General features: G+C 38.7%; 2 protein-coding genes across 6 annotated transcripts in view; one reads left to right on the forward strand and one right to left on the reverse strand.

Moving 5' to 3' along the window:
- rab11fip1a (RAB11 family interacting protein 1 (class I) a) overlaps positions 1-26,835 on the forward strand; it is an 81,738-nt gene that overhangs the window by 32,707 nt on the left and 22,196 nt on the right. For all 5 annotated transcript variants that reach the window (XM_051924037.1, XM_028799173.2, XM_051924038.1 and 2 more), the window contains exons 3-4: positions 16,995-17,449; positions 19,252-20,332. In XM_051924037.1, the coding sequence (XP_051779997.1) occupies positions 16,995-17,449; positions 19,252-20,332 (1,536 nt within the window). The remainder of the gene's footprint in view (positions 1-16,994; positions 17,450-19,251; positions 20,333-26,835) is intronic.
- Positions 5,942-6,601, reverse strand: LOC127527004 (E3 SUMO-protein ligase ZBED1-like). The gene is made up of 2 exons (XM_051924328.1): positions 6,563-6,601; positions 5,942-6,473 (listed from the first exon to the last, which is right to left on the reverse strand). Exons 1-2 carry the CDS (start codon positions 6,581-6,583, stop codon positions 6,081-6,083), a joined length of 414 nt encoding a protein of 137 aa, XP_051780288.1. The 5' UTR covers positions 6,584-6,601; the 3' UTR covers positions 5,942-6,080.

The following is a 26,835-nucleotide window of genomic DNA, read 5'->3' on the forward strand; positions in this document are numbered from 1 at the left end:
AAAGACAGCAAATACTTATTTTATTTTAGGCATTTAAACAAGAATATCCATTCATTTTCTTAGCTTGCATTTCATTTTTAAAAACAGAATATCAGAGAGCACTATTTTTTTACTATTTGTAATACTTAGAGCTAGAACAAATGAAACTTGGATCATAAAAGTATGGTGTCTGAATGTCACTGAAAAAAAAATCAGACCATGATGTAACAAAATTTTCCCCTTTTGTTTCTGAGATGAAGAAAATATGAAGATTAAATACCTTTTTAGACTTCTACATTTTTTTTTCCAAAATTAATGGCAAATTATTAATATAAAGACAAGGTATCCAAACCATATGGTCACTTTTGAGGAATTACACATTTGTTCAGATTTTTGCACAAAATGATGGCTTTGTAGCTTATATATATAATAAATAAAATGGCAAATTGGTAATGTTTAGTGGAATTGGTTGCTTTAGCCCTTTGATTTCATACACATTAGTAAGTCAACTTTTGAGAGGTTCATCCATCAAGATAATTCATTTTAAGGGTGATTTTGGCTGTTGTGTAAACTGACTAATGTAAGCTTGTAGTGGCATTGTGTTTTCATGAGTTAAAGTATCTTTCCTGTTAGGTTTATTTAGATTGTTTTAGGGAAGTTATCTGAGGAGTGTAATAGGTTTATACATCAGAAATTGAGCAGACAGTTTTGGAAAAAGTAAATACAAAGAGTCTGGAGGTCCAGAAGAAGATAAGAAGTGAGAGAGGCATATTGATAGAGAGGAATTATGATAGATAGGTAGACCAAAAGGCAGAAACAATGGGATAGACCTGGAAGATGTAGGAGCTCAGAGAATTAAGAATCAAGAGAAAAACCATATTTGCAAAGAGTGAAACAAAAGATAATGTGCAAATTTAAATTGGGTAAGGAAAGAGAAGCATTGTAGCATAGTCAGTAGCACTGTTGCTTCACATATCTAGCCTAACCCTAAACCTTCTGAATCCAAGAGAAGTGTTTCTGTATTGAAAGTTATTTTTGCTCAGAGTTAATGGCAGAGAGATCATTGCAACAAAATTAAAACCAAGAATGAAAAATATAATGATTATTTAATACTGTGATATCATAAATCAACCATCATCCCTCTCTAGTATCTTTCACAAATCTGAAAAGGTTGGGAAATAACTGTTATTAAAAATCACAGCAGAAAGAAAAGGACACATCTTAACCAATTCTATAAATCCATACAGAAATAAGACCTGCCAAAAAATATATATTATACAGTATATTCTGTCAAAGTCTTTTCGGTGCCAGGTGAGAAAAGAGCACCTGGTCTGAGGATATGTGGGGTTACGTCAGTAATCTGTAGTGAATGACAAAGTGCAGCTTTACATGAAAGACTGAATTATGTTTGCTTGCAGTTGATGCTGGTTATCTATAAATAAATTAGACAGCCAACAAGAAGTTTTTTACCAACACCTTTGCATAAGGTTTTATTAAATAAATTTTTCAATAGTTACAGCAGTCAGAAGGCCCCCTTCTTTGTTTCAAGAGCAGAGATATCACTGCCATATTAAATGAAGAGTACATTTTGGTGCTAGAAATGGCAGTATTCATATACGAAATTTGAGAAATAAGCAGACACCATCCAGTCCCTCAAGCTTGTTTATTAAGCGGATAGCAAAGCTTTCCCCATATCTCATTCAGGTACTTCTTAAAGGCTGTCAAGGTGTTGTCTGTTTCAGCTAGATTCCCACAACTCTTTGTGTAAAGAAGTGTTTCCTCGTCTCAGTCTTAAATGCTTTTGGTGTCCTCAAGTATGTGATCCTTAAGTTGAAAGAGTTCTGCTGGATCTACTTTAATAATTCCTTTGAAGATTTGAAGACCTGGATTATGACTAAACAAAGTCTCCGCTGTGGGAGATTAAGCAGGTTTAATTCTCTGCTTCTGACAGAATACAATGTGTCCTTACGTGCTTGAATGCATAACATGTATGTATAACAGTTTGCACTTTTCTACTTTTAAACTGCATTTCACAAGAGCACCCCCAATTCTGAAGCCTATGCAGGTCTTTTGGATTTCTTTTTACTGCCTCCTCAGTGTCTGCTATCTTCAATTTTTGTTTCATCCACAACTTTCACACATTTACTAACTATACCAGAATCAATATTATTAATACAAATAAAGCAACAATCCAAGGACAAACCCCTGAGATACTCTACTAATTGACCTAAATCCACATGATGCATTCTCCTCTTTTTTTTTTTTTTTTCCCCCCTCCTGTTGGTTAAGTTGAGATCCAGTCTTAGTTTCAGAATTAAAGTTTCATGTGGGATTGTATCAGGGGCTCTTTGAAAGTCCAAGTAAATTATGTAATGTGCTTTGTTTTTGTTGACTATTCCAGTTGCATGTCCAAAAAATCTTAAGTGATTGTTTTGGCAGGCTCTTCCTCTTATAAAGCCATCTTCTTCTTTTACTCCCGACTTCCTCATAAAATACCAACACTCCTCTCTATGCTTTCTCTACACTTCTCCATCAACACCCTCAGACAAACATCACATCTGTAGTGCTCTTTCCTGGCATGAAATTATACTGCTGTTCACTAATCTTTTACTACCTCCCTTTTTAACCTAGCTTCCACTACTCTTTCCTATAACTTCATGCTGTGGCTCATCAGTTTGTGTAGTTATTACAGCTCTGCACATCCCCATTATTGTTAAAAATCAGTTCTCCACTCCTTAGGCATCCTCTCACTTTACAAGATTGCATTAAACAATTTGGTTAAAAACCCTGCTGCCATCTCTCCTAAACACCTCCATGCTTCCACAGGTATGTCATCTGGACCAACTGCCTTTCCATTCTTCCTCCTCTTCATAGCTGTCCTTACTTAACCTTGCTAATCCGTTTCACTTCCTCTACAACATCCAACCTTTTCTCTCTCTTTCTCTCATTCTATTCATTCATCAGCTTCTCAAAGTACTATTTCCCTCTGCTCAACACACTCTTCTCGCTTGTGAGTATGTTTTCATCTTTATCTTTTATCACACTAACCTGCTGCACGTCTTTCCCATCTCGGCCCCCATCTGGCCAATCAGTACAGGCCCTTTTCTCCCTCCTTAGGGCCAATTTATACTTAACTTTCAGAACGGGTACGCACACATGTCATAGCTGCCATGCATTCCCAATATTTATTTGACGTGTCCCCTCAGCACGTCCTCAGAAATTAACACGACACGTGTGTAAGTTACATTACCAGCAAAAGGTCGGTAGGCGTATTGGGGGGGGGGGGGGGGCGCAATATCATCAAATAGAAATGTGACATCAGAGTCTCTCTTTACTTATCCCCATGTGACAGAAAGCCATTTTGCACATTCTGCAGGATTGATGTGCATACTTTGATGTTTGATAAATGGTTCGATGTGGTGAAGTAAAATGCAGACATTCAAATGCATATGTGGTGCTTTTAGATCCAAGTGTTTCATATTCCCCAACGTAGTGACATGATGCATTTTAAAGGTCTCACATACCCTCTTCTGTGCTGTTTTTTTTGCACCTACACAACATCATCACAATGTACAGCAGCATATTTGAGCCACAAAGAAAAAAAAGCTGGGGACATAGTGAAAATGTCCATTTTGTGATTAAAGTGGTAATTTGAGCTTAAATCTCAATGTCCAATTTAATATTGTAGTTTATTTTATCATTAAAGTTATCATCATAAAACTGACCCAGTTCTGAATCGCTACGTGCTTCTGAGGTTTCCTCCTGCATTGACAGCAGCAGCAAGCAGCAATTGCCACACAGAGCACATTATATTTATGATATTCCAGCTCTCTGCATATTTTAGAATCCTTATATTTATACTTGATATCACTTACATACTTTAATGAATTGTATCATGAATATTACATTCTACAGAAAAATCATTAACTTCATTTAAATAATGAATACTGTTAATAAATTACACATGTGGGGGCAGCTCGGTGGCAAAGTGGTAGCGCTGCTGCCTTGTAGGGAGTCGTGTCCCTGGTGTTCCCTGCCTTGTGTTTGCACATTTTCCTTGTGGGTTTCCACAGTGTGCTCCGGTTTCCTTCCAAAGACATGAAGATTTGCGGATTTGCTGATGCTAGAATGACTCTAGTCTGTCTGTGTGTGTGTGTTTGTGTTTGTATTCACTTTGCGATGAGCTGATGCCGTATGCAAGGATTGTTTCTGCCTTGCGTCCGATGCTTGCTGGAATAGGCACATCCCAGTTTTGACGGATGTAATCATTAAACATTCATCCTTTTCAAGAGATATTGTGTCAAGTTGTCCTCAGAATTTAATGGATGTATCGGGCAATTCACAACACAGTGAAGCTGAATGTTTTCTCACCGTGATGATATTTCACACTACCACCTGGTGGAATCTTCCAGATTTGCATAAAGTACGCGAGCAAGTATAAACAGTAGAATGCTTGTGTAGCGGTAGCGTCCAGAGGCGCATGCGTCACATCGCATGAAGTAAATACCCTACCTTAATGTCCAACCTCTCGTACAACTCATCATACAGCTTTTCTTTAGCCTTTGCCACCTCTCTCTTTACCTTACACCTTATCTCCTTGTACCCCTGTTACTTTCTGCATCACTCTAACTATTCCACTTCTTTGCCAAACTGTATACTCTGCTGTACTTCCCCATTGAACCACCAGGTTTCTTTGTCCTCCTTTCTCTGTCCAGTTGTCACACCAAGCATCCTTCTAGTAAACGTGCATTTTTTGCTTTTTTAAAAGAAAAAAAAAAACATTTATTAAACCTCATCTCTCTACTGTAAAACGTGCAAAACACTAAAAGTATAGTCAGAAGTGTGGAAAGTTTAATAATACAAATCATAATAATAATGAATAATAACATTAATAAAAATAATGCTAATACCGTAATACAGTATTGTCAAAATATGTTTGTGGGGTATATCTAGAAGCACGGTGAAATACACAATCCAACGTCACAGCCTGGAAAATAGTAGCGTGATTCCTTGCAGATGTTCTTCCAGACTGATCAGCTTTTCAATAGCACAATGCACAAGTGTAATTAACATGACCGTCGCTTTTGGATTCATTAGAATCGCTTTCGAATTTCATTGTCTGTTTCAGTTCCACTGCCTGAAGACAGATTCACTTTATCATCACTGCTCATATCACTGTCAAAGCATGCAACACCTGGGCTGCTGAAAAGCGTTTCTTACGAGACGCCATTGTGAGGCTAGGAGAAGACGTGTCTGCACTGTTGCCTGGGTAACACTCGGGTCTGTTACTTACATTAAACATGCCTATACAGTTTTACGAGCAACACTCGGCACTAGTGCTCTTGCCACATTTTTCAGCCTGAGTAGATGCATCTATACAGTTGCCCAAGTGACGGGACTAATGCTGTTTGCACTGTTTTTGCAGCCCAAGTGATGCTCAAGTCTAACGCTAAGGTGGTTAAAATATGTATTCACCACAGCCATGTCCATCCTTTTTGCAAAATCTACTACTACCTGACCTTTTGCATTCCTCGCCTTGATACCATACCTTCTCATCACCTCCTCATCTCCTCTGTTCCCTTCTCCAACATGTCCATTGAAATTTGTTCCAATCACCACTCTCTCTCCCTTGGGTACACTCTCCACCACTTAATCTAACTCAGTCCAGAAATCTTCTTTCTCATCCATTTTGCACAATTTCCTCCATCACCCAGTTGGCTAACAGTACTCGAGTCGGCTCTTGTTAACCTGGGCCTCAACCAATCCGGTAAGGAAATCTGTATTGTTGTCTGCATATTATCTCATAAACACATGCAGACTTTTATTTAGTTTAGGGCTGCACGATAACAGAAAAAATGATTATCACGATTATTTTGCTCAAAATTTTTATCACGATTAATAATGACGATTATTCCTTTGGTAATATATTCACTTGTGTATTCTTATTGCACTTTACAGCCACAAATAAAGAAAAATAAACAAACTGAACATGTTTAGAATGGAGAGTTTTTCTTAGCTGTGGTAAATAAATAAAATTAAACTGCCTCTTTTACATCAACTTGTAATAAAATCAAATAAGAATAAAAAATTTTTACAACATGTTACAGATTTTTGGCTAAGAACACAAGCCTGTCAACTTGATCGGGCTTTAGGGAAGACCGCAAGCAAGTAACTACATTTCCACCGGAACTAAAAGCCCTCTCTGAAGGAGAGCTTGTGGCTGGTATGCACAAGTATTTTTTTGCCACTTTTGAAAGCCTTGGGTAGATCTTTTCATGTTCTTTCCACCATTTTAATGGGTCCCCCTCACTATCCAGGTAGCTTGACTGCAAGTAAGATTCCAGCTCACAGGCTACACTGGATTTCTGGTTGTTAGGTGGCAAGGCTTGTTCAGTAGTTTTAAAGTAGCTTCCTAAAGTCATCTTTTTCTTTGGGGCACATCCAGCTTCAGCATCCTCCTCGCTGGTCTCTTGTGCTGTTTCTTGGGGTGGCACCTAAACACAGAAAAAGGCATTTAGAACAAATGTAACTAATTGAGACTCAAAACACTAATATAGATCTCAGTGCAGCTCATTTTTATTACCATCATTGCCAAAGTCTGCATCTCAGCTTTGAGTCTGGATTGAATAATTGTTTTGTTGTCCTCAGCCGTGTATCTCATCTTAAATCGTGGATCTACCGTAGATGCCGTGTCCAATAGAGCTTGGATGTCTGGGTCACTGTATTTTTCGTTTAGGTACTCCAAAATTTTAGACTTGATTGCTCTTGACAGGTCAGTATCATCATCCTTAACTTTCAAGATTGATGCGTTGAAAAGATGAAGAACTGGCTTAACAAATGACACGCTGACGTACTCCTCGCCAGACAGTGCATCTGTAAAATTAACTAGAGGGTGCAAGGATTTGTTGATTGCCTCTAGTACATCCATGTCCTGCCATGTTGGGATAAGATGACGAGACTTCTTGTCAGAGGACAGGACATGTGCAATGGCCTTTTGCTGCTCGATGATTCTCTCTATCATGGCCTGACGTGATCCCCACCTTGTTGGACACTCTGTTTTCAGTGAGTGCTCTGGGAGTTTCATCTCCTTTTGTGCAGCTAAAAACTCTCTCTTACGCTTCCAGCTGTAAGAGAAGGAGCTCACCAACTTTTTACAGAGCCCCACAGCCCGGTCAATTCTTGGATCCTTCATGGCATTCTCTTCAGAAAATAAACATGATCAGAAAAAAAAACAGTAAGACACAGGAAGACTCTTGTTGTTTATGCAACTTTTGATCAGAAATAAAAAAAAAATGTTTTTTATTTCACTAATTATATACACCTACATAAGACAATTATCAAACATTTATTAATAAATAATAAACACTCACTTATTCTAAACTCATCTGGGTTCACAAACATTAACATAATAGTATTTGACTAATCAAATATTTTTTCACTTTTAAATGTATCTAATTTGATAGATTAGCAGAATAAAAATGATGATTATTACACTGTAGACATATGACTCATTGTCATTATAATGTGTCATTATAGTCAGGGGTGCACATAACTTTTTGAGTGTGTTCCTCAGGTGAGTAGCAGGAGCTGGTGTTTGGTACGCACTCCGCAGCGAGGTCTTAATAAGTGCAGATCGCTCCCTTAAGGTTTTGTGGTTTTTATCGTCATTGTGCAACTTGACAGAACACAAGGTTGCGTCTTGAGCGTAATATGCATTAAACAAATGTATTGCGTTTCATTAAAAATGGTATGAAAGAATCAGTTGTTCTTTTGTGATAAAACCGAAATAAAATAAAATGCTATTTGAGTACATATCTAATATCACGTGAGTGCGTGGCGCTTAAATATCGTTTAATAAATAACGTCACTGACTAAAGACTGTTGGTGAAGAGCGCACTGTCATTTGGCCGTCTTAAAGTAGCCGAAAATGCGCACAGCTGCGCCTCATTTAAAAATTACCACTGCCACAAGCGGAAAACACGCAAAATTATTTTATTTCAAAACAAAACCACTTTGTATGGTGCTTTCCGCCGGTGCAGAATAGGGTCCTGAGTCGGAGGAATAAACACTTTTCGAACATAAACGCAGTACCTAAACCAAAAGGACATAAAACAAATGGTGAAGGTGAAATTTTAATCACACGCTGTCAAAAAACGGTCACAGTCAAGAGCTCTTCTGTTTTGTACGCGAAAGCGCTGTAGTAACAAAATGACATTACGCGTTCATCATTTTTGCCACGCATGCATACCTGCGTACCAGTTATGTGCACCCCTGATTATAATATCACTAAAACAACAACAACAATTAATATTTTTAAATTGTCAAATTGTTTCAATATATCTGGGGAAAAAAACATACAACTTACCGATGGCTAAATGAAGTCTGTGACCAAAGCAGTGTAGCCTCGGCCAGTTATTCACAGATGCTGCCCTAATCATATTAGCTGCGTTGTCCGTTGTGATGCACACAAGTCTTTCTTCCACCAAGCCCCAAGCGGACATCGCTTCTTTGAGGCCCACTGCAATAAACTCCGCTGTATGGTCTTGTGGGAAAAACGAAGTTTGCAAAAGCTTGCTTTTCATCTCAGACTCGCTGTCAATAAAATGAACTGTCAAGCTCAAATATGGTTCCGCAGTTCTGCTTGACCATAAGTCGGTCGTGGCAGCAAAATATTCAAGGCTGAGCCTGAGAATTTCTCTTTCTATTTCTTTTCGGCATTTCGCATACAGCGAGGGCAGCGCAACATTGGAAAAATGGTTGCGTGAGGGAATGCTATATTTTTTATCAAGTTTTGTGATCATTTTTTTAAACCCCTCACTGCTCACGGTGGTTATTGGACACACATCCTTGGCTATATGGTACGTGATCGCCTCTGTTATTTCCCGGTGTCTTTGCGAGCTAGGCAGATATGGTATTGCGTTGAACAATGTCCCTGATATTGTTGTCTGTGTTGTGGATGGCTGGTAATTTTTTGTTGTTGCTGTTTGTGCCTTCAGTCGTTGAAATTCTTGATAGTGTACTTTGTGGTGGCTTTTAAGGTGGTTGATGAGGTTTGTTGTGTTACCTTGGGACGTTTGGACGGAACAGGAACAAAGTTTGCACAAGACTCGTACCTGATCAACATCACATTCCTCGAAACCGAGATAGTTCCAGACAACTGAGTATGACCCCTTTTTAGGAACTAACGATCGCACTTCTGCACCTTCCTCACGTTGCTCAGCCATCATATGTTTATTCTGACTGACTGTTATTGCTGCTATTGACTTCTACTGCTTCAGAAAGCGCTTGCAATCTAGACGCAGTAACGTCATAGTGACGCAGTCCAATCCGTAAACTCAGCCCATAAAAAACAGTTTGGTCTTTATACTGTAAAATCGCGACGATATTTATTAACTGATCGTGGGTCATAAATATCATTATCATGAGGAAAAAAAAAGATTAATCGTGCAGCCCTAATTTAGTTCATTGTTTTCATATATGTGCTTTTCCTATTTTATTTCATATTATTTTCATAATTTTTCATGTTACAGAAGCAAGTCTTACTGGTCTGTAATTGCTTTATTTTGCTTTCCTTTTTGAAGACTGGAGTCACAATTTCAACTTTCCAGTGCTCCAGTATCTCTCCTTTCTCACTACTGCAAAAATTAAGAGTAACAAAGTAAAGCATTGAAAGAGCAGGTTTATAGTCTATAGTTATAGTAGTGTCAATTTGGTCATTCAAAATCAAAGACGAAAGTAACACGCGAAAATGTAATTAAGTGTAGAGTGGGAGTTATACTGCAAAGAATAAAATGAGAGTTCTTTAACCGAGAGCCTCAGTAGCCAAGAAAAGTTTGTGGAATTTAAATCTAAAACCAATTTACCTAAAGGGCATGTAGAATGTGGAATATACATTTTCTAAATTGTATTAAAAAAGCCAATTATACACATGCATTCATATCAAGAATTAACTCATGGCTATTCAAATTTAAAAGTCTGTTGGTTAGAGATTAAAACTGAGGGCGAGTAAGGAGTGTGGAGAATGAACAAATATAATGCGTCATCTTTGCCTTGCATTTAAGCTTTTAAATAACAAAACCTGCCTGACTTGCTAGAGCAAGTCTCTCAAGTTCTCTCTCACTAACTTAAAATATTTGCAGGAAAGGTCCTGTAAACAAAAGAAGAATAATGGCAGAATCTCAGTCTTCACAGAAGTGGCTACTATCCCCTTACCTCCTTACCTAAACCAAACAAAGATATAAACAAGCAATAAAAAACAGTCCCTAAAACTCTCCTTACATCCTTCTCCACCAATTCAACAGAGATGATAAAGCATCTTATATATATATATAATATATACAAACACACACACAAGGGGCTTTGCCCCCTGCTCACTTCGCTCGCCAACCCCTGTGTTTGGTTAATCGGATATACAATTAAAATTTTTTTTTTCTTTGGAATTGTTTCAATTTCATTATTTGCACTTTTACTTTAAAGCTTCATTAAAAACAATATTTTTTGGAGACACATTGTGACAAAACAACGTATAACTGCCCGTGTGTGAATATTGTTTCTGTTTCTCTAATAAATAATCCGACTTTTTCTAATGTTTGTCCCTGTGATTTATTGATTGTTATAGCAAAAGCTATTCTCACGGTAAACTGTAAACTTTTTAATACGAATGGCATATCACAATCTCCTTTGGTGTGTAATATTATTCGCGGAATATATACATGACCTTTCTTTTTGCCTGTTAAAATTTGAATCGCTTCTCCGTGATCATCAATATACACCTGATCGAATTGTGTATTCTTTGAAATTCAACTTGTCATTGTTTTAACTGTTCCAGGACCACAGATTCTCATAGCGTATGATCCATTATTGTGTAAATCCACGTTTTGTGCATTGAATGATGCGAAGGCGAAAAGACTTTGTTGTCTACTTTTTGCCTTTTATTTCTGACCTCGATTTGTCCTGCTATTTTTTCAATTACACTTGGTTCTGATGATTAATCACCTTTTGTTTGCAGTAATGCGATCTTTTCTATTCTTTGATACTGTAGCGACTGACATGATAAAGTGTCACAAAAGTATTACCGGTACTTGAACAATCGCTGACTTCCTAACCCCAAACACAACTTTCTAGCACCCTCTCCAACCCCTCCTCCCCCGGGTCTCGCCCCTCCTTACCGCATCAATCAATACCCCGCTATCAATCAGTCTTCCATGCTGTAGTCCGCCCTCCCTCAATCGGACCAAACAGTCACTTAAAACCAAAAAGGTCTCAACCTGGCTGGGATGCTACAATACTTTCGAATTTTACTGCTTTCATATTCTGTACCTTTCTCTGCATGTGTATTGCGCCATCGTTTGTTTGAGCCTTTCGAATTCCACTGCTTTCATAATCTCTTATCTGCCTTTTTTTCTCTCCAACGCCTTTGGGTCTCTATTCTCCATATTGTCCTTATATGCTTTATATGTGCTGAGAGCACAGGATATGTGTGTACTACGTGCTTTTACACTACTGAGTGTTTTTTGATGGGTGTGCTCTTATATGATATCTTTTGTAAGTAGGGTGTGTCTTGCAAGAATCTCATGTTCCACGTCCCTGCGTGACGGCCCTGGGACAATCTCTTGGCACCAAGTCTCATGTTTACGGTCCCCGCGAGAAGCTCCGTGGCAAGTCTCTTTTGTCTCGTGGGTCTTTTAAATGACTTCCGAGAAGATCACGTATCGTTGCTTTGCTTTTGCTTTCCAGGATTTTTTTTATAATAGATATATATACACACAAATACATTGGAGCACCAGGAGGAAGAAAATGATACTGAAACCTGACATGATTAATGACTAGTAGAGTCGTAAACAAAAAAGTGCCAAAAACCTCCCCACCCTTTGAGTCAAATTCATGTATTGCAAATGACCTCCAAATCTTTCATTAAGGGGCAGAATACAAAGTATAAAACAAAGGTAAATGAGCAGTAAATAAACAGCCTAATGTAACTGTAAAAAGTAAGCTCCATCTGCACTAATAGTCAGTGAGAAAGGCATATATGATCACAGAAAAACTTGATCTCATTAAAAGTTAAAGATAAGCTATTGTGCTGTCAAAGTCAGAGTATTGTACAACCTTTTGACTGTCTGCAGAACATCTGTTTAATTTCAGAGACTGTGGGAAGCACCCAGATGAGGTTTTGGCTTTGAAGGACAGAGAAGAAATGGACATAGGCCATTTTATTTTGCTCTTTTTAAGATTAACTGACTTACTTTTTTTGAAATGTTACTATGGAAAAACTGGATGCAGACACAATCTTTAATGATAGATGAAAAGATTCTGTGACCCCATTCACTTTCTATGGTGAAAAGCACTCCTAGCAAGAATCAATTTTGGCAAAGCCTTGACCAGAAATTAACCTAGATCATCCTTTACTAAGCCTTCAGCCAACCCAATAATCCTTGCAATTTTTTCAACTGACTTCTACTGATTGACCAGCTCAGTGATTCCTTTATGCAGAGCCTCAATTTCCTCACCTTGTTGAGAGACACTAGAATGTATGAAACGCATCAATTTCTGTAACTTGGACTACTCCTATTTAATACTGTTTATTTCAGCCCTCAACTATGAGAAATGTGCCTGCATGGTAACATTCAGAATAATCTGATCCAACAGCAACCTTTAAAGAGAGTACCAGAATAAGGAGTCTTGAGCTATTGGTGTCGGTTACCAGCTTCACTGGCTTGCTTGGTGAGTTAATTCTACAGAGTGGTTTATGTGAGAAAATTTATTTATCATCATTAACTTCAGCAAGTTTACTGTCATTAACTTCAGCAAAGTAAAAATAATTATCTGGACACTTTGGAGGGGCAGGTACTCTAAAATCGAGATGCCTTCTTCAACAAAGTGTATACAGGATCACAGAAAACTACTGGTTAGTTTAGTATTTTGTTATTCAGTGAGTTTTAGCATAGCTATTTTAACCCCATTATTTGTGGTCAATATCCAGTTCACCTCCAGTATTTACTTGTTAGATTGTACCACTAGCACAAAAGGTTGAGCTAATCACTACCTTATTGTTTTGAATTAGGTGTTCTGTTGGTGGAATTTAACAGAAACATGGAGTTGCCGTGGTGCTGCAAGTGGAGAGGTTTGGGAACCATACATGTTGTTCAAGCATTATCACAAGATATAAAGACAGTTTTGTTACTTTTTATTGTATACATTTTATTTGTATTTAGTTTATACTCTAAGGGAACAACTTAAACAGGATTGCTGGCTTTGCAACCAGTTCTTTACAGTTTATCAACACATGCCCATCAATTTAGAAATCTTGATATGGCAGCATGAAGCAGTCTAGTTATCAATGAGACAGACTTCTTTATTGCAACAAATGTGCACCAGTGCATTTGTAAAGTGAGAATGAATAAGAAGAGATACCAGTTTAAGTTCACCTTTTCTGATTTGATATAAAATTTATTTAGATCTAAAATAGTATAAACATACCAGTGTAAAAAAAAAAAAAAATGAATCAGCTGGGAAAATCTACTTATTCATTATTGTCTGAAACAATGCAATTTCCTAATTTGTAGGAAACCCTATATTATAGCACTAAATTGAATGATTATATAAATTCAATGAATTCTTTCTTGAAGTGATCTTGTTAGGCAGTGGCTCAGTTGATGACAAACCCAAAATAGACTGGACATCGACATTGTAACATCTTTTTACTAATTAAAAATAAACTACAAAGCAGTAGACTATAAAAGGTAGCAATTAGAATATGCAGAAGGTTATATATTTTTCCATTTTTTTTAACAATTAAAACAGTATATAGAAACAGTGCATATTTGTATTTAATCAAAGAAGTCACTGCAAAGGCTAGCCTGTGAGTTGCACATACCAAGTAAAAGGGTAAATGCTGTAATGTTATAAAGTTAATCATAAGGTTTATGTCCCACATGTTGATGGTGAGGCTGATAAAACAGAGATTAGTATAAACTGAACAAATGTATTGGACTCTTTGTGTTTTAATGTCCCAGCAACTTGCTTGCATTTTAGAATCAAGTGACTATCTGTTTGAAGCAATGCCAACAAATAGCCCTTTCAATTGGTTTGGTTTGAAATGAGTTGAAACAGTTAAAGTAAGTTATCCTTACCTAAGTTCACTGATGGAACAATTGTCCTTTTTTTTTTTTTTTTTTTCTTGATTTCTTAAAAAAAAAAAAAAGTGGAAACTGACTGTCATCACTTGGAAGGATGTTATCCATTCAAATCTTTACTGGGCATTTTGGAAAGCTTGTGGAGCAAAAGCATAACTTGATTGGTTCTGATTGGTACATCCGGGTTGCATTGGTTATACCCATGAGTTGGATAGTGCCTTAGTATTTCCTAAACATGTGTTTGTTATATGCCTGCTTACTTTTGAAATTAAGATTTTAGTTCATATTTCTTGATTACATTTTTCTAATTCATAATTAAAAAAATTTTCCTGCTTAGATTTTAAATGAATAAAGGGCATGTCACTGTCATGCTGGTAGCATCAAGGTTTGGCATGTAAATAAACAAGTCAGAACGTACTGTACTGTAGCCTCAAGAATTTCTCACAAATACACATTTTTGAAATATAAAATATATCAATCTCAGTTATTGATTTCAATCACCATAGTCGGGGAAGCCATAGAAAATGAGTAAAACTGTTTTATAACACCACAATCGTTAAGCTTGTAAAACCTATAAGGTTACTAATTTTCTAGCATGTGGCTCCAGAAAGTGATACTGGAAGTGTCTTAGATTTATGAAAGGTTTAATTTTATTCCAGGTATACAGATCTTGCAAGATTCTACACTCAGAAGCACATAGTCAAGAAATAAGGCACTGCATGCTGTTGTGTTAATTGTGGTGTTTGGTTTTTGCATTTTCTGCTTTCACATAGAATATCAACATGAAATGTCATTGTTACAGCCTGAGGAAAGTGAAGAATTTTCTTTGTGCCATAATAAGTCTAAATTAGAACTTCTTTTGTTCCTTAGCAGGCATCAGAGTGACACAGACTTCAAAGCAGTACTCTGTTTCTGTCTGTGTCTTGTGAAATATATCTGGTGTACTACAGCTGCACATCTTGACTCTCAAAGATGGTCCAAGTCATGTACTTTTTTTTTTTTTTACCCTGCTAAGCTGCCTACTATGGTATGTAAATGAATCCCTTGATATGTTGAACTGTAACTTGTGCATGGGAATGTGTTTGTAACATTAACTAGTGTGACCAGCAGAGGATGCACCAGCTCCCCAAACACCCGACACAACAGCCACAGGTGCAGAACACATTCGTTTATTTACAGGTGGATACGCTTCCCAAATCATTTCCCTTGGCAGCACTGTACTGAAGCACAACAAGTCACAGCACTTCTTCTTGTTTCTTTCTTCCATCCTCCTCCTCCAGTCCTTCTCTGGCAAGCTTTGTCCACTTCCTCCTGACTCTGGCTCTTGGAATGAAGGCAGGTGGCTCCCTTTATACTGCACCTTGGAGGTGTGGAATCACTTCCAGTTGTGGAGCTGAAAGTAGGGCTCTGCAGCTTCCACAGCTCACACTGGCAGTATTCCCAGAACTCAACAGGGCTGAGCTGGCAAATACCAGTTCTCATACAGCTCTGTGGAAATCTGAGGTACCATTGCAACCTAGGGGGTCTGCCAAGTTGCAGTTCGGGGGAAATAGTGCCTTTCAAAAGCCATCTCCCTCTGTCCTTCTTTAAGGAGGCGTCCCAGCTGGGTAAAGATGCCAGCCAACCCTCACACTACATAATAATGTTTAAATTCTTTTTAACATGTTGAAAATCTGTTTTTCAAGAAACACTATTATCTTGTTCCTTAAAACCTGCACTCTTGATCTAGAATGGGAGTCTAAAGGGAAAAGACCTCCCAAAGGAATATGATTTTTTTTTGCTTAGATTAGCACAGAGCTGCATAAGTTTGAAGATATTTTTTCAGTGTTGCTAACTGTATCATTTGACATGGCTTGTCAATACTCCAAACCATTTTTACATTTGTTTCTTGGATTTTTAACAATTAACTTTTTTTATTTCTCCTACATTGTTGTTTTCAAAGTGACTTGTTAAATCAATTTCCCATGCTTTTAATAGTGAATCAAATTTTAAAGTTATTTTTCCAAAAACGTTTCTAATTTTGACTTTTTTCCAATATACTGTAAGTTAGAATTTTAGAGTGCCTCCTTCATACTTGCAGAAAATAGGAAAACTATTGATCTTAAACTTATGAAGCAGAGTTTAATCTTGACAGGCTTCTGGTTTCCAGATACCACACCAACAACAGAAGTTGTGTATAAGTACATCAGTGCTTCATTCATTTCAGGGTGTAAGCAAAAGGAAAGTCTGACTAAATTTTAAACTATTAAGTTAATTCACTGTTCCCCTATGTGATTTTCAAGGAATACTGCTACCATGGGAATGAGCAGTGTGTGTAAGATGGTTTTTATGTTAAATTGCCCTTGATGAGGAGCAGGTGCTGCCTGTATTTAAGCATGGTAAAGTCTTCTTTTCCACAAGTAAATGCTTTAAAAACAGACATTCTGGGTTATTAACATATTTTTGATATTATAGTGCCAGAACTATGCAAATTCTAACATTATATTCCAAAGAAGAATTGTTCCTGTGCGAGTACATTTATTACATCTGGTTAGGTTAAAGATTGGCATGATGGGAAAAGTAAATTGTATATTGTCTGATGCCTTCAGGCAATAAAGAGCTCCAGTCATTACTGTCAGTACACCATTTTGGAAAGGTCTGGTGATTAAAGATGCTCCAGGAAAACAAATGCCCTAAAGCAATTAATTAAATATATTAGTAGGTTAGACATTCTTACATAGGAGAGATCAACAAAAAAATAAAAAATATGATTTTTTCACCCTTTTTTAAGCAGTTTCTCTAATTCTGAAATCAATTAGGCATTTTCAGTTTTCAATACAGTATATGTGATTTTTTTTTTTTTTTTATGACACAGTTCAGAATCTGTTTTTATTTTTTTTTCAGGTGGTTCAAGCTGCAGTCCAAACCAAATAAAAAAGAGAAAGAGCGTGGTGAGGTTCAGGTGGACATACAGTTTATGAGGAACAACATGACAGCCAGCATGTTTGACCTGTCTGTCAAAGACAAATCGCGTTCCCCATTTGGCAAGCTTAAAGACAAAATCAAAGGGAAGAAAGATGCAAAAGGCTTTTCTGATTCTGCTTCAGCCATTGTTCCCAGTGTCACTCAGGTATTGACAGACAGTGAAGATGATGGTGAAAAAAAAGTGCATCAACAGTTAGATACCAAGAAAAAATCCCCCAAAATTAAGTCACTCTTCAAACCTAGCTCTCGTCTTCAACGCACCTCTCTTTCTCAGTCCATGTCAGTGCTGCCAACTCTTCAGCCCCTCCCAGAGACCAGATCAGAACTGAAGACCAGCCCATCCTCTGAACTTGATAATGACAGTCTTAATGAAGGTAAGTTAAATTAATCTGTATGTTTGGTAGTCTATTGTTTCAAGGTTGTATCTTGTTTATCTTAGACACTTAAAATGTATTATTGACCCAGGTGTGGTGGAGCACATCACAACTACATCAGGGATCATGGTAAGAATTAGCCATGGATAGTGCACCAGTCCACTGCATTGCACACACAGTACCCTTTGCCTTAAAACCAGCATCAGTTCTTATAGGTACACTTGCACATAGTCAAGGATTTTGTCAGGTCATAGTCAGGTGTATAATTAACCAATTATACAAACAGGCGCGAATGGTCATCATTCTCATATGTAGGCTGAAAGGTAGTTATTAACTGAAACAGAAACAGCTGTGTAGGAGGCTTAAAACTGGGTGAGGAGTAGCCGTACTCTGCTACCAAGGTGAGGTTGTGGAAGACAGTTTCATGTCTTAGGCAAGACTGAGCACAGCAACAAGACACAGTTATTCTTCATCAGTAAGGTCTCTCCCAGGCAAAGATTTCAAAAGAGACTGAAGTTTCAAGATGTATTGTTTAAGCTCTTTTCAAGAAGCTCCAAGAATTGGGCAACGTTGAGGATCATAAACACAGGGGTTGGCCAAGGAAACTTAGTGTGGCAGATGAAAGACACATAATGCTTACTTCCCTTTGAAATCAGAAGATGTCCAGCGGAGCCACCAGCTCCAAACTGGCAGAAACCTGTGGGGCCCAGGTATACCCATCTACTAATGAAGAGGTCTTCATTAAAGAATTGTGGCCAAAAAGCCATACCTCCGACGTGGAAACATGGACAAGTGACTCAACTATGCACGAAAACATAAGAACTGGGGTGCATAAAAATGGCAGCAAGTGTTCTGGACTGGTGACTCAAAATTTGAAATATTTGGCCGGTTTGTTCGCCAAAGTGCTGGAGAGAGGTACGATAATGAGTGTCTGCAGGCAACAGTGAAGCATGGTGGCGGTTCCTTGCAGGTTTGGGGCTGGAGTTGGGGATTTGGTCTATATTAATGGTGTACTCAATGCTGAGAAACGCAAAAAGATAGTTATCCATCATGCAGTACCATCAGGTAGGCGTCTTGGCCCATTTATTCTGTAGCACGACAATGACCCCAAACATACAGCTAATGTCATTAAGATCTATCTTCAGTCCTGGAATTGATGGTATGGCCCTGATCTCAACAACATCGAGTGTCTCTGAGATTACATGAAGAGACAGAAGGATCTGAGGCCGCCTACATCCACAGATGATCTGTGATTAGTTCTCCCAAGATGTTTGGAACAACCTACCTGCCAAGTTTCTTCAAAAACTGTGTGCAACTGTACCTAGGATAATTGATGCTGTTTTGAAGGCAACGCATGGTCACACCAAATACTGATTTGATGTAGATTTCCCTTCTGTTCATTCACTTTGCATTGTTAATTGGTAAACAAATAAACTATTAACACTTCTATTTGTGTAAGCATTCTTAATTTACAGCATTTTTTCTCTCCTGCCTAAACCTTGCACAGTACTGTATATGCAAACTTCCCTCTCACGCATACTGGACCAGTTTAAAGTCACTAATTACGCCACCATCCAAGTTCCCCCACATTCTCAGACACTGCACTAGATTAAAACTTGGTTAGTGATGCATGGATGGAAAGAATAGAAAAGTTATTTTATGCAGGACATTTTCTGAGATTACTTTTTATAATGTGATTTAAATATTAATGCAATTATTCTGGAGGTTATTAATCTCTGGTTTGTAGACTTCTTACTAGTAAACTCTTCTAATTAAAATCTTGTTTTTTATTATTCTTGCAGTGAAGAGTAAAGCCGATAGCAAGCCCCCCCTCAATTTCTTGACCCACAAGCGTACTCAGAGTAGTGAGGCCAAACAGTTACAACAGCTTTCAGGCAAAAAAGAGCCATTCTCTCTGCTAGGAGGTCTGCGCCCCAAAAATGATCCTGTGTCTCGCTCTAATGTATGCATTAATGGCAGCCATGTGTACACAGAAGAGCCAGAGGTACAGAAGCCTTCTTTGACAGGATCTTTGCAGAACCTGTCAAAAAGTGCATGTGGCTCAGTGGAAAATATCAAGGATAAGACCTCTTCCAGCGAATCCCTTAAAAGCCCCGCAGTGCATTCCTACAAAGGAAATATTGGGATTGCTGGTTCCCAAGAGGAAGAAAAGAAAATGGAAGAGAAACTGCTGGTCGAGGATAAATTCAAAGATGATGAAAGAAAGAAGAAAACTTTGGAAGTAAGGGGGAAAGAAGATGGAGCCAGGCAAGAGGAGGAGGAGGTAAGGAAAATGCAGGAGGCCAAGAGAGTGGAGGAGGTCAAAAGGGAAGAAGAAAGGAGACGAATGGAGGAGGAGAGGAGAAGACTGGAGGAGGCCAAGAGGGAGGAGGAGGAGAGGAGAAGACTGGAGGAGGCCAAGAGGGAGGAGGAGAGGAGAAGACTGGAGGAGGCCAAGAGGGAGGAGGAGAGGAGAAGACTGGAGGAGGCCAAGAGGGATGAGGAGAGGAGAAGAATGGAGGAGGCCAGGAGGGAGGAGGAGAGGAGAAGAATGGAGGAAGTCAAGCGGATGGAAGAAAAGAAGAAAATGGAGGAGGAAAAAAATAAAGGAGAGGGCAGTAAAGTATCTACTTTATTATCCATGGTTAGAGGAAAGAAGGAATCTGGTAAGAGAGAGGATAGTGTTTATCCAGTATCCTCTACTGATCAGGAATCACGACAGAGACATTCATCAGAGGAATTTGAAGTTTTAAAGTCCACTAATCCTTTTGAGGAGCCACCTCCAAAGAAGACTTCACTGAATCCTTTTGAGGACGACATGCCAGTCACCCCTGGAACAGGATTTCTAAGCAGGACTGCAAAGGTGTCTGCAGTGAAACCAAGGTAAGGTATATTTTACTGCCACTTGTGTTGGAGCAAGCCAGTATCTGATTTTTTTTTTTTGTTCTTCTGAAGAATGACTGTGTAACTTCTTTCTCTGCTATCTGATAAGCCAGCTTCATGTGACCATTTTTATAGTATTAATACAATACTGTGTTAGTCGCCTACCTTTTTTTCTAAAGCATTGGAGAGCCCGTTATTAACTTTGAAGTTTGTAAGGTATTGTGTAATATATATGGTGCATCAAAGGAACATTGAATCATACTTTGCATTTGACATAGTATAGAAAAGAATCACTCCCTTTGAAATATTCCCTTTTTTTTGCTTTACTGCCTTAAGTGAAAACACACACACAAAATATTTCTTCCCAGCTTTACTTACTTGTGAAAGATATCACAGCTATAGTTCAGAAAAATTATACAAAATCAAAAACAAGACATACTGAGATTAATAAAGGATCACCCCCAATGTCAGTGTCATTTTGTTGAACCACCTTTTGCTTTAATGACAGCCTTGTGTCTGTTGGGATACTTCTCTATCAGCTTTGCACATCTAGATTGAGCAGTATTTGCCCACTCTTCTTTACAGAATTGTTCAAGTTTGGTCCAATTGGATGATGAGCGTTGGTGGACTGCTATCTTCAAATCTTTTCAGAGATTTTAAATGGGATTTAGCTCTGGGCTCTGACTGGGCCACACAAGAACATTCACTGTGTGCTTCGGGTCATTGTCGTGTTGAAAGGTGGACATTCTGCCCATCTTCAACTTTGTGGTAGAGGGTAGCAGGTTTTCTTCAAGAATTTGATGGTATTTTGCCCCATCCATTTTTCCTTCTACCCTAACGAGAGCCCCAGGCCCTGCGGCAGAGAAACACCCCCACAACAGGATGCTGCCACCTCCGTGCTTTACTGTAGGTATGGTGTGTTGTGGATGGTGAGCTGCATTGGATTTCCGGCAGGTATACCGTTTTGTATTGAGGCCAAATAGTTTGATTTTGGTCTTGTCTGACCATAAGACCTTTTTCCACTTGGCATCATAATCTTCAAGGTGCATTCTGGCAAAGCTCAAATGAGCCTTCATGTGGCCTTTCTTCAGAAGTGGCTTTTTCCTTGCTACCCTCCCGAACAAGCTACAGTTGTGGAGCACTTGTGAAATTGTTGCCACATGCACACAATGACCACTCTTTACCATAAAATCTGGTAACTCCTTCAGAGTGGCAATTGGTCTCTTGGTAGCCTCTCATACCAGTTTCGTCCTTGCTCTTCCATCCAGCTTGGAGGGACGGCCGGCTGGATCCAGGGAGTGTCCTAGTAGTACCAAACACTTCTTTATTATGGACTTTACTGTACTCCTTGAGATTGATAAAGCCTTTGAGATTTTTTTGTATCCATCTCCTGCCATATGTCTGTCCACAATTCTATCCCTGAAATCTTTTGAAAGTGGCTTGCCACCCATAGTCAGTTGTTTGCCGTCAGTTGCACTACCAAGCAAGAGAATGCTCCAGGAACAGCTGTTTTTATGCTTCACTAATCACACTGATTACAGTTGATCACAGTTGGAAGCCAGTAAGCATGGTCTGCAATGGAAATGGTGGTTACTTACACCTGATTTGAGTTTAGGAGGGGGGTGGTCCATTATTAATCTCAGTATTTCTTGTTTTTTATTTTTTTTTATTTTTCTGAACTGTAGCTGTGATATCTTTCACTTGGATGTTATAGATTGCATTGAGTAAGTAAAGCTGGAAAAAATATTGGTTTGTGTGTTTTAATTTAAGGCTGTAAAGCAAAAAAAAATGGGAATATTTAGAAGGGGGTGATTCTTTTCTATACCCACTGTATATATTAGCAGATTAGCTTTAACAAATGTACAAAAGTCTTTGATTTACAGTTTATTAGGTTACTGTTACACAGTAACATGAATGTACACTTCCACCTTCTAAAGATTAAAAGATTAACTTTTGCCCAAGCCTGAGGGTTTTTTGTTTTTTTTTTTTTTGTTTTTTGTTTTTTTTTATATTGGGCAGAAACAGCAAGCCCTCGCCTTCCACTCTCCCCCTCAGACTCTATGCTCATTGGTCTGGTGACAGGAAATATCTTTTAAACCTCTTGTTAGGCTGGTCATTTTGGGTACCACCAGCCTTGAATTGCTTCAGGGGTCAGGAATGCCTCATGGAAGTCTAGCAACTGTCCATAAAGAGCTCACCCTGGTGGCATCAGGTGTGTCTGCAGTTCAAACCCCTTTATTTTAAAGGCCAGACTTTCCTACAGAGGCCTTATTTTTTATAAAGTCTAGTAGGGGGCCATGTACTGGAAGTTATGCCTCCCTGTTGTTTTTATTTATTTTTTTTGTACTTCTAGGTGATATACCCCACTGTCTTCCTCTTGCTACCCCCAGCACAACTACTCCTGAAGGTCCTTCCTACATTTATAATCCTTGCCTCCCTGCTGGATAGGTTATGATTGGGATCCAAGTCATTGCCCATTACTTAGTTTGAGAGAAACTATTGTAGTAGAGAACTCTTTACAGGCAAGATTGGAAGGCTACTATCTTCAGATGATTAAAATACTGCAGAAGCTAACATTAATGTGTGGAAGCAGACTTTGCAAGACTAGATGTCTGAGTAGCAGAGGTCTGCTGGCAAGGAAGAACAACAAATCCTGTAAATTAGAAGGGTTTGAGAAAAAGAGCAGAGTCTTACATAGGAGACAAATAAATCCAAACCCCACATACTGTAGGTGTTTCTGCTTTTCTGCATAGTGTACCATTTCAGTAATGTTGAAGAAAGTAATGGTGATTGCTGATAACAGTAGTGTTTAAGTAGGGAAATTGTGTAATACATCTATGTCTTATTCCCAGTTTGTATCAGTTTTGGATGTTTCCTGTGAACTGCAAAAATGGGAAGGTGAAGTCATTGGTTTTGATAGACTTTTAGAATGAAATGTTTACTGTTTTCAATAAACAAATGTTATTCAGTAGAACCTGTGTTAGTGCTACCAAGAAGACTATAAAGTAAGTTGGTTTTCAGAAAGAAACAGTAGTATTGAGTTGTGCTGCAGCCAAGTGCATACAGTATGTGTTATGAAAAGTGTATTTTGCGCTCTGGTGGAGTGGTTTTTGTTTGCAGATTATCCATTGTATATAGCAAATCATATACTTAAAGGAATGCGCCCTCCAAATATTGTAATTTTTTTATGTTTCTTACCCCAATGTTTGTTGTAATGACCCAGAAACATTTTTAATCTGTTGCTTTTATGGAGAATAGAGGTAGCCAAGTTCCTGACACAATAGGCTTTTATGAGGACCAACGCTGCACAAATGGCAAATAAAATTAAGGTTTCCAATGTACAAAATACTGTTGATTACCACAAGGTGTTTCTCCCCCGGTATTTATGTTGTAGTGAAGTTTAATATTACTTGCTTTTCCTGGGGGTTGCAGAAACCACACGCTGTGATAGGCTGAGCAGGCATCCTTAACCTTGTCATGGACTTCTTAGAGAGTCTGTTGAGTGATATTCCATGGTAATTGAAACATACCTTCTTGCCCCCTTTTTAAATTTGGAAGCCAACAACCTAGTGTGCTAGTCACAAGGCAATGACCTTGCTTTCCACACAACAGTAAAGAGGCTTGTCAGCTAAAACACAGCCCCACAATATTCATTGCTTTCAACTCCAATCTCAGACACTGATGTGGTCTTGCCACTTAGAGATTTTAAAGCACAACTAACATATCCAGATAGATGGACCCAGCACCTACCAATACTTCTGGTGCTGCTTCTTACAAGAATGGTATACCTGCCAAGTATGAACTTTATGAAATATGATATGACCACTTGATATATCATCCATCCATTTTTAAATCAATGGAGTCTAATTTGGAGTCATAGAGGGCCACAGAGGATCCCTAAAGCACTAGATGCAAAACATGAACCAACCCTAGAGTGCCAGCTCATTGCTGGACTTAGTCACTCCCACATTCATGTTACTGTGATGTTGCCATTTAACTTAATGTGCATGTATTTGAAAATACAGGAGGAAAATGGAGAACCCTAATTCTAAAATATTTAATTACCATTCCTTTCTGTTTCTAGTATACAAAGCATTGATACAATTTATATTGCATGTAATTATGTCACTTTAGTCTAAAGTTACTTAGGAATAGAGTATAATTAATACAGATATGCTGCATGCTTGTACTGCATTAAAATTCCCCACCTTTTCTCATCCCATACAAGATTAATGACATCATTCTGCTGTCAGGGTCTTTATAACACCAGTGAAGGGCAGAGCCACTATAATTTCTAAGTAGTAGTTATTTTTATTTTAAAATATTTAAATCTTTCAAACAAGTATATTTTTCCAGTTTTGAGAATCACTTACATGGCTTAATAAATATATTGTTGTAGGTACTGGAGCCAATCCAGGCAACTAGTGGCATAAGAAGGTAGTGCAGGTAACCTGGGACAGAAAACCATTCACTGTATCAGAACCACACAATTTTGTAGGACCATTAAATGTCACCAAGCCTTAGTATGAGGGAGGAGACTATAGAATGTGCATAACATGCACACATACATACCCAGGGGATAAAGTGCATAGTCAGAAATACCCTAATGTGAGATTTGAATCTATTATGGCTCAGTATTGGGCTTGAAAAACAAGAAAAAATTTCCTATTAGGAAATGTGACACATCTTCGGTGTGTGTCTCACTCCCAATACTCTATTTACTTGAGTAGATGAAAAAGCTACTTTTCTGTTCTTTTTTTTATACTTGTGAGGTCAGCATGGTTTTTTAATATGTTCATTTTAATGGCAGGGTGAACCTTACCAATATGTCAGTGAAGCTTGTATCATTTTTATCTAGAAGTTAAAATAATATGCTACAGGTAATTTTCTTCACATTCTTAATATCTAAAGCATCTTACCTTAAATTCACCATCCTCTGAGGCTTCTTATAGCCGTTGTGTAAGATGGGAGAAAGCAAATACATCTTTTAATTATATGCCAGTTGCTTGGATGCCTGGACAAATATGACATTGAATAGACTCTTATTTTACTGAAACGTGTAATAGAAAGTATGCTTTACCAAATAACACTCTGTAAACTGGCATTTCTTTTTGGAAAGTTCTAAAATATTTCTATCTATCCATCCATTATCCAACCCGCTATATCCTATCTACAGGGTCACGGGGGTCTGCTGGAGCCAGTACCAGCCAACACAGGGCGCAAGGCAGGAAACAAACCCCGGGCAGGGCGCCAGCCCACCATAGGGCACACACACACACTAGGGACAATTTAGAATCGCCAGTCCACCTAACCTGCATGTCATTGGACTGTGGGAGGAAACCGGAGTACCCAGAGGAAACCCATGCAGACACGGGGAGAACATGCAAACTCCACGCAGGAAGTGAACCCAGGTCTCCTAACTGTGAGGCAGCAGCACTACCCACTGCGCCACCATAATATTTCTATTAAGTTTCGAAATTGATATTCATGATTAGTTCAATAATGAATTAGTTTTTTGGCATTTAGAATAGATTGCGTTTTTCTGCTTGTGGGTCTTTAGAAATTCAGCCTCCATATAGCTCTTTAAATTGCTACCAGACAATGGTTTTCAATCATATTGGCCAGCAATTACTACAGTATTGCCCAGAGAAGTGCAGAAGATGGCCTGGCCTACATTATCCATATTACTAACCGAGAATGCTAAACCGGATGATGGACGCAGGCACATCCGGCCATGGGCCGTAGCTGCAAAAAGACGTACTGCGCAGACACAAAAAGAGTCCGCGAGAGTCGGCTGAGGAGCCGAGAAAGGTGGACAAAAGAGGGCGAGAGAGGCGGATGAGGGGCCGCGAAAGGCGCAGGCGCAAAAAGAGTCCGCGAGAGTCGGAGAAAGGCGGAGAAAAGAGGGCGACAAAGGCGGATGAGGGGCCGCGAGTGGCGGACAAGACCACAGAAAAAAGGAGTGAGCACATGCAAAAAGGAGACATGAGGCGCAAAGTCAAACGCAGGAAAAGCACGAAACACATTGCACACGAAACTAGACCCGAAAAAAAAAAAAAAAAAAAAAAAGAGGCTCGCGCACAACAGCAAGACACCCCCCCCCCTACAGGCACCGGACGGGACACACACCAAGAGGGGGATTCAACAAGCCCATGGAACACAAAAAAAAGAACACAAAACCACCCCACAGACCCTACAAGCGAGGGACGGGACACACACAAAGAGGGGGATTCAACAAGACACAGGAACACAAAAAGAAGACGCTCGCGCAACAACAATCCTCAACAATCCCCCCCCCCCACCCCCCCACCCCCCCACCCACATCCATAAGAAGTCACACCCAAAGCCACATATTCTAAAGTGAACGTCAGCACCTTCACACTACATAGCATAGGTGTCAGCATTGGTGGATCTCCTTACAATAAAGCACTATTAACCGTTCAACTGCAGAAAAGGAAACATATTAACAGTGACTGCGACCCTCCTTATTACCTATCCATATT

Source organism: Erpetoichthys calabaricus, chromosome 1, assembly GCF_900747795.2.
Source record: "Erpetoichthys calabaricus chromosome 1, fErpCal1.3, whole genome shotgun sequence".
NCBI classification, from domain to species: domain Eukaryota; kingdom Metazoa; phylum Chordata; class Cladistia; order Polypteriformes; family Polypteridae; genus Erpetoichthys; species Erpetoichthys calabaricus.

What these genes read in the sequence shown, in the direction of transcription:
- LOC127527004 (XM_051924328.1), bottom strand. Translation starts at nt 6,583, where the DNA reads ATGCAGACTTTGGCAATGATG. An exon ending in TGCAGACTTTGGCAATGATG is followed by an intron (nt 6,474 to 6,562) that starts GTAATAAAAATG and finishes TTCTGTGTTTAG; the next exon opens with GTGCCACCCCAAGAAACAGC.